This window comes from Xiphophorus couchianus, chromosome 4 (genome assembly GCF_001444195.1).
Source record: "Xiphophorus couchianus chromosome 4, X_couchianus-1.0, whole genome shotgun sequence".
NCBI lineage: Eukaryota > Metazoa > Chordata > Actinopteri > Cyprinodontiformes > Poeciliidae > Xiphophorus > Xiphophorus couchianus.
In genome coordinates this window covers 10,855,045-10,868,754 of record NC_040231.1, presented here as the reverse complement: position 1 = coordinate 10,868,754, position 13,710 = coordinate 10,855,045, and the positions used below count along the sequence as shown (strand labels likewise).

Here is a 13,710-nt window from a genome sequence, read left to right as displayed (position 1 = left end):
CTTCTATTATTTTATATAGAGTTTAAATTATTTGTGTTTTGTGAGGACATAATGGTGAAAAGATTCTCCTTTATGCCAGATGATATTGTAATATCATCTGGCATGATGCAGAATATGCATCTGCTTTTTCCTAAAATCTTTCTAACTGGAAAATTTGGAGTAAGTTAGTCAATTTATCTGTTTCATTGGGTTTGCTTTTACAGTTGCATTCCAGCAGTTTGATATTATTTCTTCTCTCCCATTTATTTAATGTCCTGGTTCCCCAAATCTATAGAATTTAGTGATATAAGAACAAACTAGGAAAATGAACAAAGGATTGAACTTGTATGGCAACACCATTAGTACAAGAGAACTAAATAAAATCTTAATGGATACAAAGAGTTCTTGACAGACTTAAATTTGAGATTTGATTGGAAAACATATAAAATTACAAAACATAATTTTCGCTTTTTTTTATTTTTATTGATTGTTGTGTTACCATAGATATAATCTCATGCTGTGAATATGATCAATTGTTTGGGCTCGGCTTCTTCACAAATATGTCCAATTCATTAATATAGTAGTCATGTCAAGGAAGGTGAGAAGTAAACGGCATCAACCGGCAGTTCAAGTTTCTTGATGAATTTTATCTTCTGACATCTTGGTTTTCTGGCATCTGAACTTTTTAGTAGCCAAACTCTTACTGGTTTTATACAGAATTAAAAACACCTGCACTTCAGTAGTCTGTACCATTAGAAAACATGGTCAATCAAATTACGAAATTTAAGCAAAGAAACAGGAATAAAATTATTAATCTAATTTACAAACTCATCTATTCAACTAAATGGTGTGCAAAATAAAACTGAATACAGTACAACTCAAAAGGTTACTTTTAAGGAGAATAAACAAAGGATGCACAATAAAAGCCCTTCATTTGGTTGTACCCAGTGATCTAATCAGTGACATCATAAACAGGAAATACACTTGTTCTGGCTGTATGTTCTAACAATGGTAATTATAAACAAAACTAAGTTTTTTTTTTATAAAGAAAATAACTTTATACATGTACATTTCTTTCTCTTCCACATATGGATTTAAAAGAAGAGAAGCAATAAGCTCGAACACACACACACACACAAAAAACAACATTCCTCTCTAAAACAGACATATGAATGTCAAATGGGAAGCAAAATCGTGTGCAGTTAGTGGAGGAGGCCCTGATGAGAAAAATATAAAAGGTCAAACTTCCCTGAATCTACATGCTGCTGCTTTAGCAAGATGCCAGAGAGAACCCATATTAGAAAATGAAGAGCTGAAAGTTGCACAACAGAGACCAAAAGGCAGAGTTGCTATAGTTACTTTGCCTTTACTATGACATTTAAGCACTAGACACTAATTGGCTCACAGAAGATGGACCAAAATATTCCCCGGTGATCACAGTAATGTCAAAAAAAGAAATATTTGTTGGACAACAAGAAGAAGTGAAATGGATATGGAAATAACCAATCAAGATTAGCAATGGAAATAATGGAAATATTAAATTTTCTTTCAAAACCTTTGCTCAGATCTTACAAATTAAAAATAAACAAAATAAATATCTAAAAAATATATAACACTTTAGCCCCTGAAACTTCTAAATAATAAAACGCAGCATTCTAATTCTATATATGCCCAGCCACAAAAGCCAAATACACCTCTCATGGTTTTATACTGTCATCCTGCCTGCTCTCGGCCAGGGGCTTCGGAAGAGCATACATTTGAATATTAAACCACTTCTCCCTCTAATTAAACCAACTGTATGTTTATGCAATGCATCAAAAAGGATTCATTTTTGCAGTGGAAAGAAAATAACCAAGAGCCCTTTGGAAGAATATATCCTGAACCACAATTCTTGCAATTTATTTTTAATAATGGAGTTATGCCTCCAAATTTTTTGTCCAGCTTTCTCAATACTACTCACCTAGTTTTACTTCTGGGGGTTCCTAAAAGTATGCTTATATCTGTATAACATTCATAGTGACCATTTTGCTTTTGTTGAATACGAGCTTGACTTCTGTAACATTCTTGAAACATTGCATCTGCACTGAACTCCATTCAACAGGTAATCTGATAACATTGCATAATTAATCTGTTTAGTACTTTTTATTTCATCACATGCTGTTTTCTAACGTAGTTAGTTTACAGACATTAAAAGACTGTAGATAAGCTCTATTAGTTTTTGAAGAAAAAAGATGATGGTTATACAGTTGTATGTTTTTTTGTTGTTTTTGTTTTATTCGCCAGCCCTAAAACCTTCATTCAAAAATTTTATGTCAGAGATATCATCAGGTTTCTCAATTATATTTCTGAAAACTTAGGCCACTCTGAATGTATTTAAAACTTTTTTTATCCTGACTTTTCTCTTTCCTTCCTGCCATTTGATTAGCTGTGCGATGTCTGCTTTTTTCCATATCATTGATGAATTAAACATCTGTTTCTGAAATTCAAGTAGCACTGATGTGAATGTTAATCACTATGACAATGTCACATTTTCATGAACATTTCTGTACTATTTCAGAGCTTTGTGAAAGCTAATACCGTGTCTGATGTCTATAGAGCAGAGAAAGTATGTTTTTCTAAATAAATATTTCTAATTAGGCTACTGCGATTAAATTTACACATCAGTTGCAACCCATAAAATCCACACATACAAGAAATCAAGCAAGTTAGTTGTAGTTAAGTCGTGGTGGAATGACAAGAATTAAGCATTGAACAAGTTCTCTGAAATATATTCAATATTCTGTAGAAGACGCATCCAGAGAAGATATATACATCCAGACCATTAAATTGAGTTTTGAATTCTGTTGATCACTTGAGTTCTTATCATATTATCTGAATTTTATTTCAATACCTTTTAGAAACTTATACTTTAGGAAAAAGAAAAATATGTGTTTGGTATTATATGTTAAGTTTTTTGGTATTTTACTATAAAATATGATGAAATTATGTTATCAAATTAAAAAGTGTCAAAACAAAATTTAAAATGTTAAGTTTGCACATTATATACATTATACAATGGTTTATCTTCTTTCTCACTACAACAATTAACTATTTTCTTAAAGAAATGAATGACAAAACTTTCAAATCAGACGTGCTGGGATTCTAAAGTAATTCGCTTCCATCCACATGTCCACTCCCTGCTTTCCTTCCTTCCTATCTTCCTTTATCTTTTTGTTCCTCTCTCCCCAGTCGGGATTATTTACCACTACATCCTGCAATCTGAAGCGCCGCAGCTACTGTGCCCCAGGAACGCCTGCAGCCATGCAGCAATCAAAGTGAGACGTCATTTTCTACCACCTGCACCCATGGGAGCACTGGAATGAACAGCGAAGAATAGCAGAGGGGAAAAGAAAGGGAGATAGGACTCTTAGGGAAGGGATGCAGACAGTTGGACACATAAGAAAAGGGGAAAAGAGAATTTGAAACTGTCGGGCTGGGAAATGAACAGAAAACACTGGAGGAATGAGTAAAAGAAGGACCAGCACCAAATGCTTTTTGTCCTCATGTACTGCTTTGAGATCCACAGAGATGGGAACAAGAATGAAAAAACAACAGGAAGCAGATAGAAACATAGGGGAATAAGGATTAGAGGACGGGAAATAACTGATAATAATAAACCCGAAGATGAGATATTGATGTATCAACTGAGCTATTATCACAGATACAGTGGAAAAGAAAAATTCAATAAAGAGGAATATGAAAAAGAAAAGGGTTCAAACCTAAAAAAAAAAAGTGAATGAAAGAATAAGGGACAAAAAGGGCATTTAACTGCAAATGAAAACCTCCAGTTCAAGTGAGAGATGGAACAAAAGAGTACGAAGGGGAAAAAAGAGAAATAGAAAAGGATGAACATTAAAATTACAAAAGGTGTGGGCGGATATTTGACAGCTTAGAAGAAAGAGGATTAATGGAGGCACAATTGAAGTAAAAATGATTTCCAATAAAAAAGGGAATCTCGACGGATGAATTTGAGGACAGATATTAGAGAGCCAGTCAAAAAAATGAACCAGCAGAAAACAGCAGGAGGTCATTCAACAGTTATTTTCCATCACAAGCCTTAGCATTATGAGGTAAATAAGCAACATTTATATGTTGCCTTTTCTTGAATATGAGCTTGACTTCTGTAACATTCTTGAAACATTGCATCTGCGCTGAACTGAATTCAACAGGTAATCTGATAACGTTGCATAATTAATCTGGTTAGTACTTTTTATTTCATCACATACTGTTTTCTAACTGCTGCAATACAAACATAGAAAGACTGTAGATTATCTCTATTAGTATAAAACAATATTTTACCTTCAGGTGAGAGATCTAAAACTCATGCGATGACAGGGAGGATTTTCATGAAAATAGCAAGCACGGCATCTTTTTAAGGAATTGCATGCAATTAAATTAGAATTTTTGGTTGATCTTATTTATAAATGAATGGCAAATCCTTTCTGGAAAAAAATTAGCACAGATGTACTCTGCCTATTCTTTTAGATGTCGATTTGTGGTGTGCTTAAAAGAATTTCTTTTCTCCAGACACTTGTGATTTGAGGAAAAACAGCAGGAGGCTCTGAGATTGCTGCAAGTTCTCTACAAAGTTCATGTACAAGATTTTACTGGTGCAAAGTTTCCAGATGCTCTTCTTCTCCTCAGAGAACCCAAGGAAGGGCAGACTTGAGGTACTCAGAAAAAAATCACATTGGTGGTGTTAGGTTTTTCTATAGCTGACTTCTGTGTCTTTCTGCCTTGTGTTTTACTTTTATATGGGAGAAGTCATTTAGATTAGCTGATCATTGTTGAATAGCCACTGTTTTTAGTGCAATTCGTACTGATTCACATGCTTGCGTTTGAAGCTCAACAAGTTGTTTTGATGTCTAGAGGCATGAAGTCTCTGCCAAATGGTTGCTGATTAATTTTATTAGCTATTACAGTATACAGATGCAACTATGAATGTGTTCAGAGAATGTAGAATTAGGTTTTATTTAGGTTAGTTACTTTCAAGTCTGATTTGTACATTTGAAGTATTTTCTCTATTTAAATTTTAACATGCTTGTCTGGATATATCAATATTTCAAAAAGATAATTTGAAATTGCATATCAAATCATCTAGTTGCTCTTAAGGTGCAAGCCTTTCCCCTAATAGCTGTGTATGCAGAAAACTCAGTCAATCCCCAATTACACTGTGGTAATGTAAGTCTCCCTTAATTGTCCATTAACATAATTATCACAGGCAGTAATTACCTTTCAAAGTAATGGGCACCAAAATGGCCCAGTAGCTGAATTTTGATAAGCGCTATGCCTAAATTAGACCCATGATGTTTTACCTGAGTTATAAAAATGCACTAGGGAGTGATTGTACCACAAAAACAGATAATTAACAGCTTAAGCAATGCAATTTTGGCTTTAAAACATCAAGCTTGGAAAATAGATTGATATGTCAGCTAAAAGTCTGATGAAACAATGGCAAAAGGAACGGCCATTTTCTCTGAGTTGTTCTGAGTTTGAGAAACGTAAAGAAATGGAGAATATTAAGAGAACATAGTGGTATCAAACTTAGACAAATATTTTTAAGATTGGAAAGAATATGAAAAGACAGTCATCCGATAATAACAACACTAAACAGACACAAGGTCACAAACTATAAAGGACAACAGAGAGTAAGTCAATGAGAGAAATGATGGGAACTGCTGGGCCTTCATAGTGACAGCCTGATAAACACCTGAGACTCGGACAACTGCATCCTGGCTGCTGTTCATTGCCTCCCTTCCTGTAATAATCATTATGAACAACATCATATATTAACTTACCACATATGTGTGTGTATGAACGCATACGTTTTCAGCAAAAATAACTGTCTGATTTGATAATGCTGTCTGAATTGTGTGTGGAATGGCAGCCTGAAAAGCAGAACAATTTGTTCCTTAAGTTACAAGAGTGAATGGCTGATATTTCAACTACTATTATTCTTGCATTAACATAAACTATCTCCTGGCTTCCAGTACCTAACTTGATTTGCTTCCATGTGCTTCTTGAAAAAGGTTTTTCTTTGTTTCTTTTCCTCTCCTATTTTGTCACCCCTGTATCATGTCTGTTATTGACTTTTCTTGCCAAATAAATGTCTCTACTAGCTCTGCCTCTATCAGCATCCCAGAGGGGCTGTCCTAAAGACACTGAGCATAAACACAAAATGTGAAAATGATAAAACACTTTGGATATATTGTCACTCAGGAGCTTCCTAACAGTAGAAAGGAATTTAATCTAATCCTATATTCTTACAAAGACAGAGAGGAAAACAAGTGGATCTGTCTGGTTTTGATTACCTTATGTATGTGTGGAGCTACGGGAACAAGAAAGTTGGCTGTAGCAAGTCATTGGTATTGTTTTAAAGCCATTACTTGCATAGTCACATGTTGTGTAGCAATTTCCCTGAGACTATTTGACACTTACATGAATTGTACACTGTAAAAAAAAACTGTAAAAAAACGGTAAAATGTACAGTAGAAATTTGAAGGAATTTTCCGTTTTTACATTTTACAGGTATTTTTCCCGTATTTTCAATTTGGCGCATTGCATCATGGGAACAAGAACCTGCACGAAGCGCAAAATCTTGTTCTGTAGCCATTCAAAGCTCTCTCTCCGACACTGAATGTGTATCCTGGACCCAGGTTGGACTTAGAAGTTGGAGTAATCGGTTTTTGGCACCTCTGGGGTAATGTAAAGTAAATCAATAAACATTTTTTAAATTAAAAAAACAAAACATAGTATTAGTATAGATAATATTTCAGACTGGCGAACCGCTATCTTCTTGTAAATACGGTATAATTTTGCATTCGTTTTACTAAAAATGTTTTTACTCATATTTTTAAAATACCGTTTTTGGTTCTGAAATGTAAAAGTAAGACGAGGTTATTTATAACGGTGACCGCTTTTCTCTTTTTTTTCCCACACTCCAAGTACGGCGCCCATTTTTGCATTTATCTCTTGAGGAACTTGCTAGCTTGATTTTTTCGACCATCTTAATAAGAATGTGTCTCACATAGCCCCCCAAATTATTGATATATATGACAGTCGTCGTCTGCTGTGAGTTTTCTTGATTTAGCCTTTGGTGTTATGCGTTTTTTTCTTTTCAATATCCAAACTGTTGATAAATGGCGCGTGAAAGTTAGCAGTTCATGGCGTCATACTGCTTGTGCTTATTCTTAAATGTCAGGCTGTAGTTATTTTAATTGTTAAGCACAATTTGATAACCTGGGTGTGAGACGCAGGTGGGGTTTTTTTTTTTTCTTACTTTGACAGGATAGTTTTTACGTCCAGACTCCAGCTTTGTTCTCTTCCGGTTCGTTTTTTGTTTGAACATTATCTTTTTCAGCCAGTGATAAATTTGTTTTGAAGTCAGTCAGGATATGGACAATTAATTTACATATTTCTGAAAGAAAAAAAGGGAATGAGCATTAGGAGGCCCAAAAACTGATATACATAAAGCATTTTGGTTTACATTTAATTAGAAATTTTGACTGATAAGCCTTTTTGTAACCTCATACTTTTTGGTTATCTAAAGCCCACCTTACAAATTACTTTCTTGCAGTCATACGTTACTGCAACAAAGCCAAGACATTATGTATGTGTGTAATATTTGCACATTTACATGCATCTCATCATCCACATACTTGAAGCATTGCAGATCTCACAGACATGTCCATAATGTATTTTTCTCCTGTGGTCATAAAAAATGTGGAAGAAGGTTTTCTTCATATCGTTGCTTTGCTGTTCACATGTCAAGAACACATTCAGACTTAAAGACCAGTCAAACCCAAAATCGAACTCTATCTGTACAGTTAAAATGCTCATTCAATTTTTGTACAACAGAATATGCGGATGTCAAAGGGATAATTTCTCATCTAAGTGGCCACATAGAAGAAGGTTTAGCAATAACTTGCCCTTTTGATGGGTGCTCCAAAATGTTTCATGTGAAACCATCCTTTTCATCTCACATCTCCAGGTATCATAGGGGATGGAATGAAAGTCAAATATCAGCTGTGCATTTATGTGACGTTGCAGAACAGCATCTTGAGGAAACGGTTTCAGAACAGTCAAGCTCAGGTGAGGCACCATGTAGTTCAGAAAATGTAGGAGATGCTAATGTTGACCAGGCTTTGAAAGTAAATGAAAGTAATGATGCACAATGTACCTACACAAAAAATCTGGCCATATTTTACTTGGGCTTGCAAGCAAAGTATTTAGTTCCAGCCTCCACTGTGACAGAGATAGCAACTGAAATGAAAACTCTTCAAGATATTCAGCATGAATGTACAATGTCTACACTGTCTAGAGAACTAGAACAGTATTCTGTGACAACAGAGACATTAAGAAGTGTTAGTAAGAAAGCTTATGAACAGGGACCTGTATATGACGCTTTAAAAGCAAATGGTCCTTTAAGTACACATCATCGAAGGCTTCAGTTCTACAAGACACACTTCAACTATGTTAAGCCTGTTGAAGTCACACTTGGGCACAATGATGTTGGACAGAAGAGGCACTATCATTACATTCCGTTAAAGGAAAGTGTTGAAGCAATGCTAAAAGATGCAGGTGCAGCTGCACAGATTTTGAACCCTGAACATGTTGAGTCTGATGTACTTTGTGATTTCACTGATGGGTATGTCCTTAAGTCTAATCCTCTGTTTGCCTCAGTCCCAAATTCTTTAAAGATTATGTTATTCCAAGATGCATTTGAGGTGGCTAACCCTCTTGGATCTGCCAAGCAGAAACACAAGGTTTTGGGTGTCTACTTCACTTTGGGAAATTTCCTTCCATATCAACGTTCAAAAGTACCTCAGATCCAGCTGGTACTGCTCTGTCAGGAGAAAGACAGTAAATATTTTGGAGTCAATAAAGTTTTTAGTAAGCTTGTATCAGACTTGTGTGAGCTAGAGGAAAATGGAATTCAGTTTGAGGGCAACGTTTACAGAGGCACTGTTGCATGCATAATGGGAGATAACTTGGGCTCACACATGATTGGTGGGTTTACAGAAAATTTCAGTGTCTCCGAGTATTTCTGTAGATACTGTCTCATTACTAAAGATGCATTTAGAGATGATCCACTCACTGTCGAGTCACTTAGAAATCCTGCTAATTACAATGAGTGTGTGGAGTTTCTGGAGAGCCAGCCTGGACTGAGCATGCACCAGGGAGTTAAAAGCAACAGTGTTTTCAACAAGCTGTCCTTTTTCCATGTGTGCAATCCTGGACTACCCCCTTGTTTGGCACATGATTTGTTTGAGGGTGTGGTTGATTATGACTTGGCGCTGTGTTTGCAGTTTTTAATAAAGTTCAAAAAGTGGTTCAGTTATAAGTCTATAAATGACAGAATAAAAACATTCCCTGGTGAAAGCACTAACAAGCCAAATGCTGTTCCCACCCATGGGAAAAAGCTTGGAGGCCATGCAGCTCAAAACAGGTGGCTTTTGAGGTTCCTGCCAGTTGTACTCTATGACAGAATTAAAGATTCTGACAATCCTGTGTGGCAAATGGTACTACACCTGAGGGAGCTAGTGGAATTAGTCTGTGCGCCTAGCCTTTCTAAACCTCAGATTGCCTATATGAAAATACTGATCGAGGAATATGTAGAAAAGAGGCAAGAGTTATTTACACATGTACCTCTTCGACCAAAACATCACTATTTGCTTCACTATGCAGATTTGAGTTTGCAGTTTGGTCCACTGATACACACATGGACCATGCACTTTGAAAGTAAGCATAGCTACTTCAAACGTTGTATTAGGTCAACTAAAAATTTCAAAAATGTGACAAAGTCTCTAGCTGAAAGGCATCAGTTACTTCAAGCTTATCAGTGCCATGGCAGCTTTTTTACTCCCCAGGTGCAATTTTCTGAGTCAATCACTTTTTGTCCAGAACTGTATGATGGTCACATCAGAGCACAGATGAAGACCTTTGGACTAAATGCTTTGAACTCAGTTGTCACAGAAAAAGTAGAAGTCTGTGGAACAACCTATGGGAATGGCATGTTTGTCTTACAAGCTTATGCAAAAAATCAACTACAGTTGGGACAAATTGCATCTATTGTTGTTAAAAGTGAAACTGATGTTTTGCTTTTGCTCATAGAAAAATCTGCAAAATGGGTGCCTGAGCTTGGAGTCTATGAAATGGAAAAAAAAAATTTGGGCAATCTGGCCTGCATACACCTTAAGACACTCAGTGATTCCTTTCCTATTTGTTTTTACAACAGAGGTGTCAGGTTACTCCACCCACTTAAGCATATGCCAAAATGGAGCATGTGAAAGAGAGTATTCAGAAAGCTTTGCCATCACTCAGGAGTGATCTGGTTGAGTCAGTTATCTCTACACTTGAGATGATTGGTGTAAGCTGTGTTGAAGACCTTGGTTTCGTCAGGACAGAGGATCTTGAGGGAATTCTAAAACCTATCCAGTGCAGAAGACTGATCCAAGCTTTCAGCACTGGTAAGTTAGTCTACTTTCAAATAAAAACTGTATAATTTTCTCATAATGAGTATGTTTATTCATGTCTGTATAATCTTTACACACACACACATATATATATATAAAAAAAAAATATATATATATATATATATATATATATATCATTTAGGTTTAATCTTGTGTTCATATAAATATAATTAACATGTTTTTTGTTTGTTTGTTTTTGTTCTATTGATTCTATTTAGAATTGCAAGCTGATTCTGCCCCCACTACTGAACCTTTGCAGCTGAATAGCCACCAGCTGCAACTATCACCTGTGACTTCCGGTTCCTGTGAGGCATATCCTGTGCCATGGCACAAAATGCCACCCCAACTTATGATTGCTGTTGAAGAAAAGAAAAGACCAAAACCTAAAGACAGAAGGGAACTTGTTCGCATCATCATTGATGATGTTCTTGGGAAGGACCAAAAAAGGCCTGGAAGAGCTAAGTTGAGGAACATTGCACAGCAGATCATAGAGCAATATCCCTGCTCTTTCCAAGACAGAGAGGTCAATGGATTAAAAGTTGTTGGAACAGGATATGATTCTCTGTTTATACAGCTTGAAAACAGAGTTGAAAATGTTATGAGACCATTGAGCTTTGGTTCAACAAAGAGACAATGCGAAGATGAAATGGCATCACAGAAAAAGTCTTTGCCTTCAAATCGCTATGGTTGTGTGCAGTGGCAGCCAACTGCTGAGAATGTGACAAACCTAAAATTCACACAGGAACAACTGAAAACTGCCTTCCAAACAAATCATTTTCCAGAGTCTGATGTTCGAAGAATGATGGCTGAAACCTATAGCATCCAGCGAGCAGCAATCAACAGAGGAAACTCCATCAGCAAGTTATTAGAAGACTGGCCTTTTCTCTTTGAAGCAATCCACCTGTTTGATCACACAACCACCCTTCTTGGCTTCCCAGTACAAACCAGACTGGCAGAGGAATTGTCAAAGAAAGAAAAGACAATAAAGGACTTCCTTGGGTCCAGAGGGGTGGATATTCCAGGAAGTGATGCTGTCCAGGTGATTAGTGGAATCGCAAAATTCTTCAAGGAGAAACCAACCCAACTATTTTGTCAAAATGAGGTATATTTACACTGTAAACATTTCTTTTTGTCCAAAAATATTAACAATTATTTTTTGTAAACATTAGCTGTTTAGTTCCGTCCATTATTAGAAGATTTACATGCTTTGGTGTTTACATTTCTCTATTTTGTGTATATTTTCTTTTTTCTCCTTAGCTGCTGCATCCAGAGAGTCCTGATCTTGACCTGCCAAGCACCCCATGCATCTTTATAATGGGTGTGTAATTATTATTATTTTGCTTTCCTCAGTCTGTTAAACTTTTGATTTAAAATTCTATATGTACTATGTTTTCTAGAATAACCTTCAAATAATGTTAAAGTTTGCTAATATACATTTTGATGCAATATCATACACATTGTTGGAACTGAATACCAGTGGTCCCCAAAGTCGGTCCTGGAGGCCCAACATCCTGCATGTTTTATTCTCTCCCTGGTGGTAGTAACAACCTTTCAGCAAGTCAATGTTCCTCTTAGGCCTCTAATGAGCCATCATTTGATCCACGTGCGTTAAACCAGGGAGAACTAAAACATGCAGGATGCCGGCCCTTGAGGACCGACTTTGGACACCCATGGATTATACAGTATTTTGAATAAATGTAAGGACAGAGAAAAATATGTTGACAGGTAGGTGAAAAAAAAGTCATATGAAAATTAATATAATAAAACATTTTCTATATAATTACTGCGCGTATTTAGAACATATTATGGACATGTTCTGGTCACCTGTGGTGGATCTTAAACTCTTGTATTAATGATTTGTTTCTTTAGGTGAACAGCTTTTTAAAGTTGCTGTTGACCAAATGATTGTGAATGACCACATCAAGTCACCCATCGCTGCCCTAAGCTACACCTTCTCCATGTTTTATGTCTTGAACATAAAATATCCAAAAGACATGTCCCTGACACTGGAATTTATACAAAGGTTGGTATATTTTTGTTGATATTTTGAATTATTTGGTCTGAGCAATAATAATTGATTAATTCTGTGCTTTTGAAACACAGTTCAGAAGCATTGTCTTATTTTCATTGTTTAATTTTCAGTCAATCTTTTTTTCCCCTTTTTTTTTTTTACAATTTTATCAGTTTCAAGTAACTTCAGTGATTGTTACGGGTTTGCCTTCATTAAAAGAAGTGTACCAACAATTTTGTTGTTTCAGTGATTGTTCATTCAAATTAGTCATAGTTGAGGATTGTCAAGGAGTTATTTGCAGCTGATCACCAGTCCAGTTGCATGACTGCAACTGGACTGGTGATCAGCTGCAATAATGTAATTTGGACGCATCTGTCTGTATGTTAAACTCAAGTATCCATTCCCTTTTTTTTTTAGAGTCTTTCTGGGCTTAAACCCCAAACGAGGGTCAAAGGCAGAAATGAAGGGGAAGAAGCATCATCACATTCCACCCCGACTGCTCAAGTTTGTAAATGAACTGTATGACTTTGACAGTCCATGGAAAATTTGATTCTTGTAAAAGGTGATGCTTCATAATGTTCTCTGTTATGTTGACAGCAGTTCAGAAAATAGTAGTTGGATGTTGGTCCTTGTTTACACCTGTGATTTTAATCTTGTAATGCAAATTGCAAGATTAAAATTGTATTTTTTTAATGTTAGTGTTGGATTGTGTTAATTAAATTAAACTTAACAAAATTATTAAATTGACTTCAAAGTCTGGACTCAAGAATGAACTTTACATTGACCTTAACAACTTTAAAAATATGTTTGACTGAATATATAATTGAGAATGCAATTTGTAATTATATTGTAATGATGTGTTGATATGGTATTGAAAAACCATGAACTGCAAAATAAAATTTGCAAATGGATTGTTTATGGTTTCATTGTTAACCCATCTGCATGAGCTATTTTAACACTAAATTTCATGGTCTAAATGTCCTTTTGAATAAGAAGTTGAGTTTTGCTTAAATTTATGTTTATTTAAAATGTAGTGCTTTATATGTATTACTTAGTCAATGTCTAACACAGACTTGAATGGTTTGAATGTCAAAAATATAAGTTTTTAAGTAACAGAAATGCTTGTGAATATACTACAGATTTACTGGAAAAATACGGAAAATTTTAGTTAGGGATTAACAGAAATGCAAGTTAATTAACATTGAA

The 13,710-nt window shown here is 35.5% G+C and overlaps 1 protein-coding gene and 1 long non-coding RNA gene across 8 annotated transcripts in view; both read left to right on the top strand.

Moving 5' to 3' along the window:
* LOC114142647 (uncharacterized) overlaps positions 1 to 6,158 on the top strand; it is a 37,214-nt gene extending 31,056 nt beyond the window's left edge. The window contains exons 4-5 of the long non-coding RNA XR_003595088.1: positions 3,208 to 3,293; positions 4,546 to 6,158. This is a non-coding gene — a long non-coding RNA (uncharacterized LOC114142647). The remainder of the gene's footprint in view (positions 1 to 3,207; positions 3,294 to 4,545) is intronic.
* Positions 6,159 to 6,462: 304 nt separating this feature from the next.
* LOC114142520 (uncharacterized) lies at positions 6,463 to 13,415 on the top strand. 7 transcript variants are annotated; one of them, XM_028013837.1, is made up of 6 exons: positions 6,463 to 6,718; positions 8,009 to 8,109; positions 11,276 to 11,595; positions 11,751 to 11,811; positions 12,363 to 12,516; positions 12,922 to 13,415. In XM_028013837.1, exons 3-6 carry the CDS (start codon positions 11,293 to 11,295, stop codon positions 13,052 to 13,054), a joined length of 651 nt encoding a protein of 216 aa, XP_027869638.1. In that variant the 5' UTR covers positions 6,463 to 6,718; positions 8,009 to 8,109; positions 11,276 to 11,292; the 3' UTR covers positions 13,055 to 13,415. The 7 variants fall into 7 exon arrangements, with proteins under 7 accessions (XP_027869638.1, XP_027869634.1, XP_027869635.1 ...); XM_028013833.1 differs by having other exon boundaries at positions 11,236 to 11,595; XM_028013834.1 differs by lacking the exon at positions 8,009 to 8,109 and adding an exon at positions 11,004 to 11,012 and having other exon boundaries at positions 6,463 to 7,389; positions 11,271 to 11,595.
* Positions 13,416 to 13,710: the final 295 nt, after the last annotated feature.

Excerpts from the sequence above, each read along its gene's own strand:
- LOC114142520 (XM_028013831.1), top strand. The coding sequence starts at position 10,295 with ATGGAGCATGTGAAAGAGAGTATTCAGAAAGCTTTGCCATCACTCAGG. Across the intron at positions 10,488-10,711 it reads GATCCAAGCTTTCAGCACTG|AATTGCAAGCTGATTCTGCC; the intron begins GTAAGTTAGTCT and ends GATTCTATTTAG. Across the intron at positions 12,517-12,921 it reads ACACTGGAATTTATACAAAG|AGTCTTTCTGGGCTTAAACC; the intron begins GTTGGTATATTT and ends TTTTTTTTTTAG.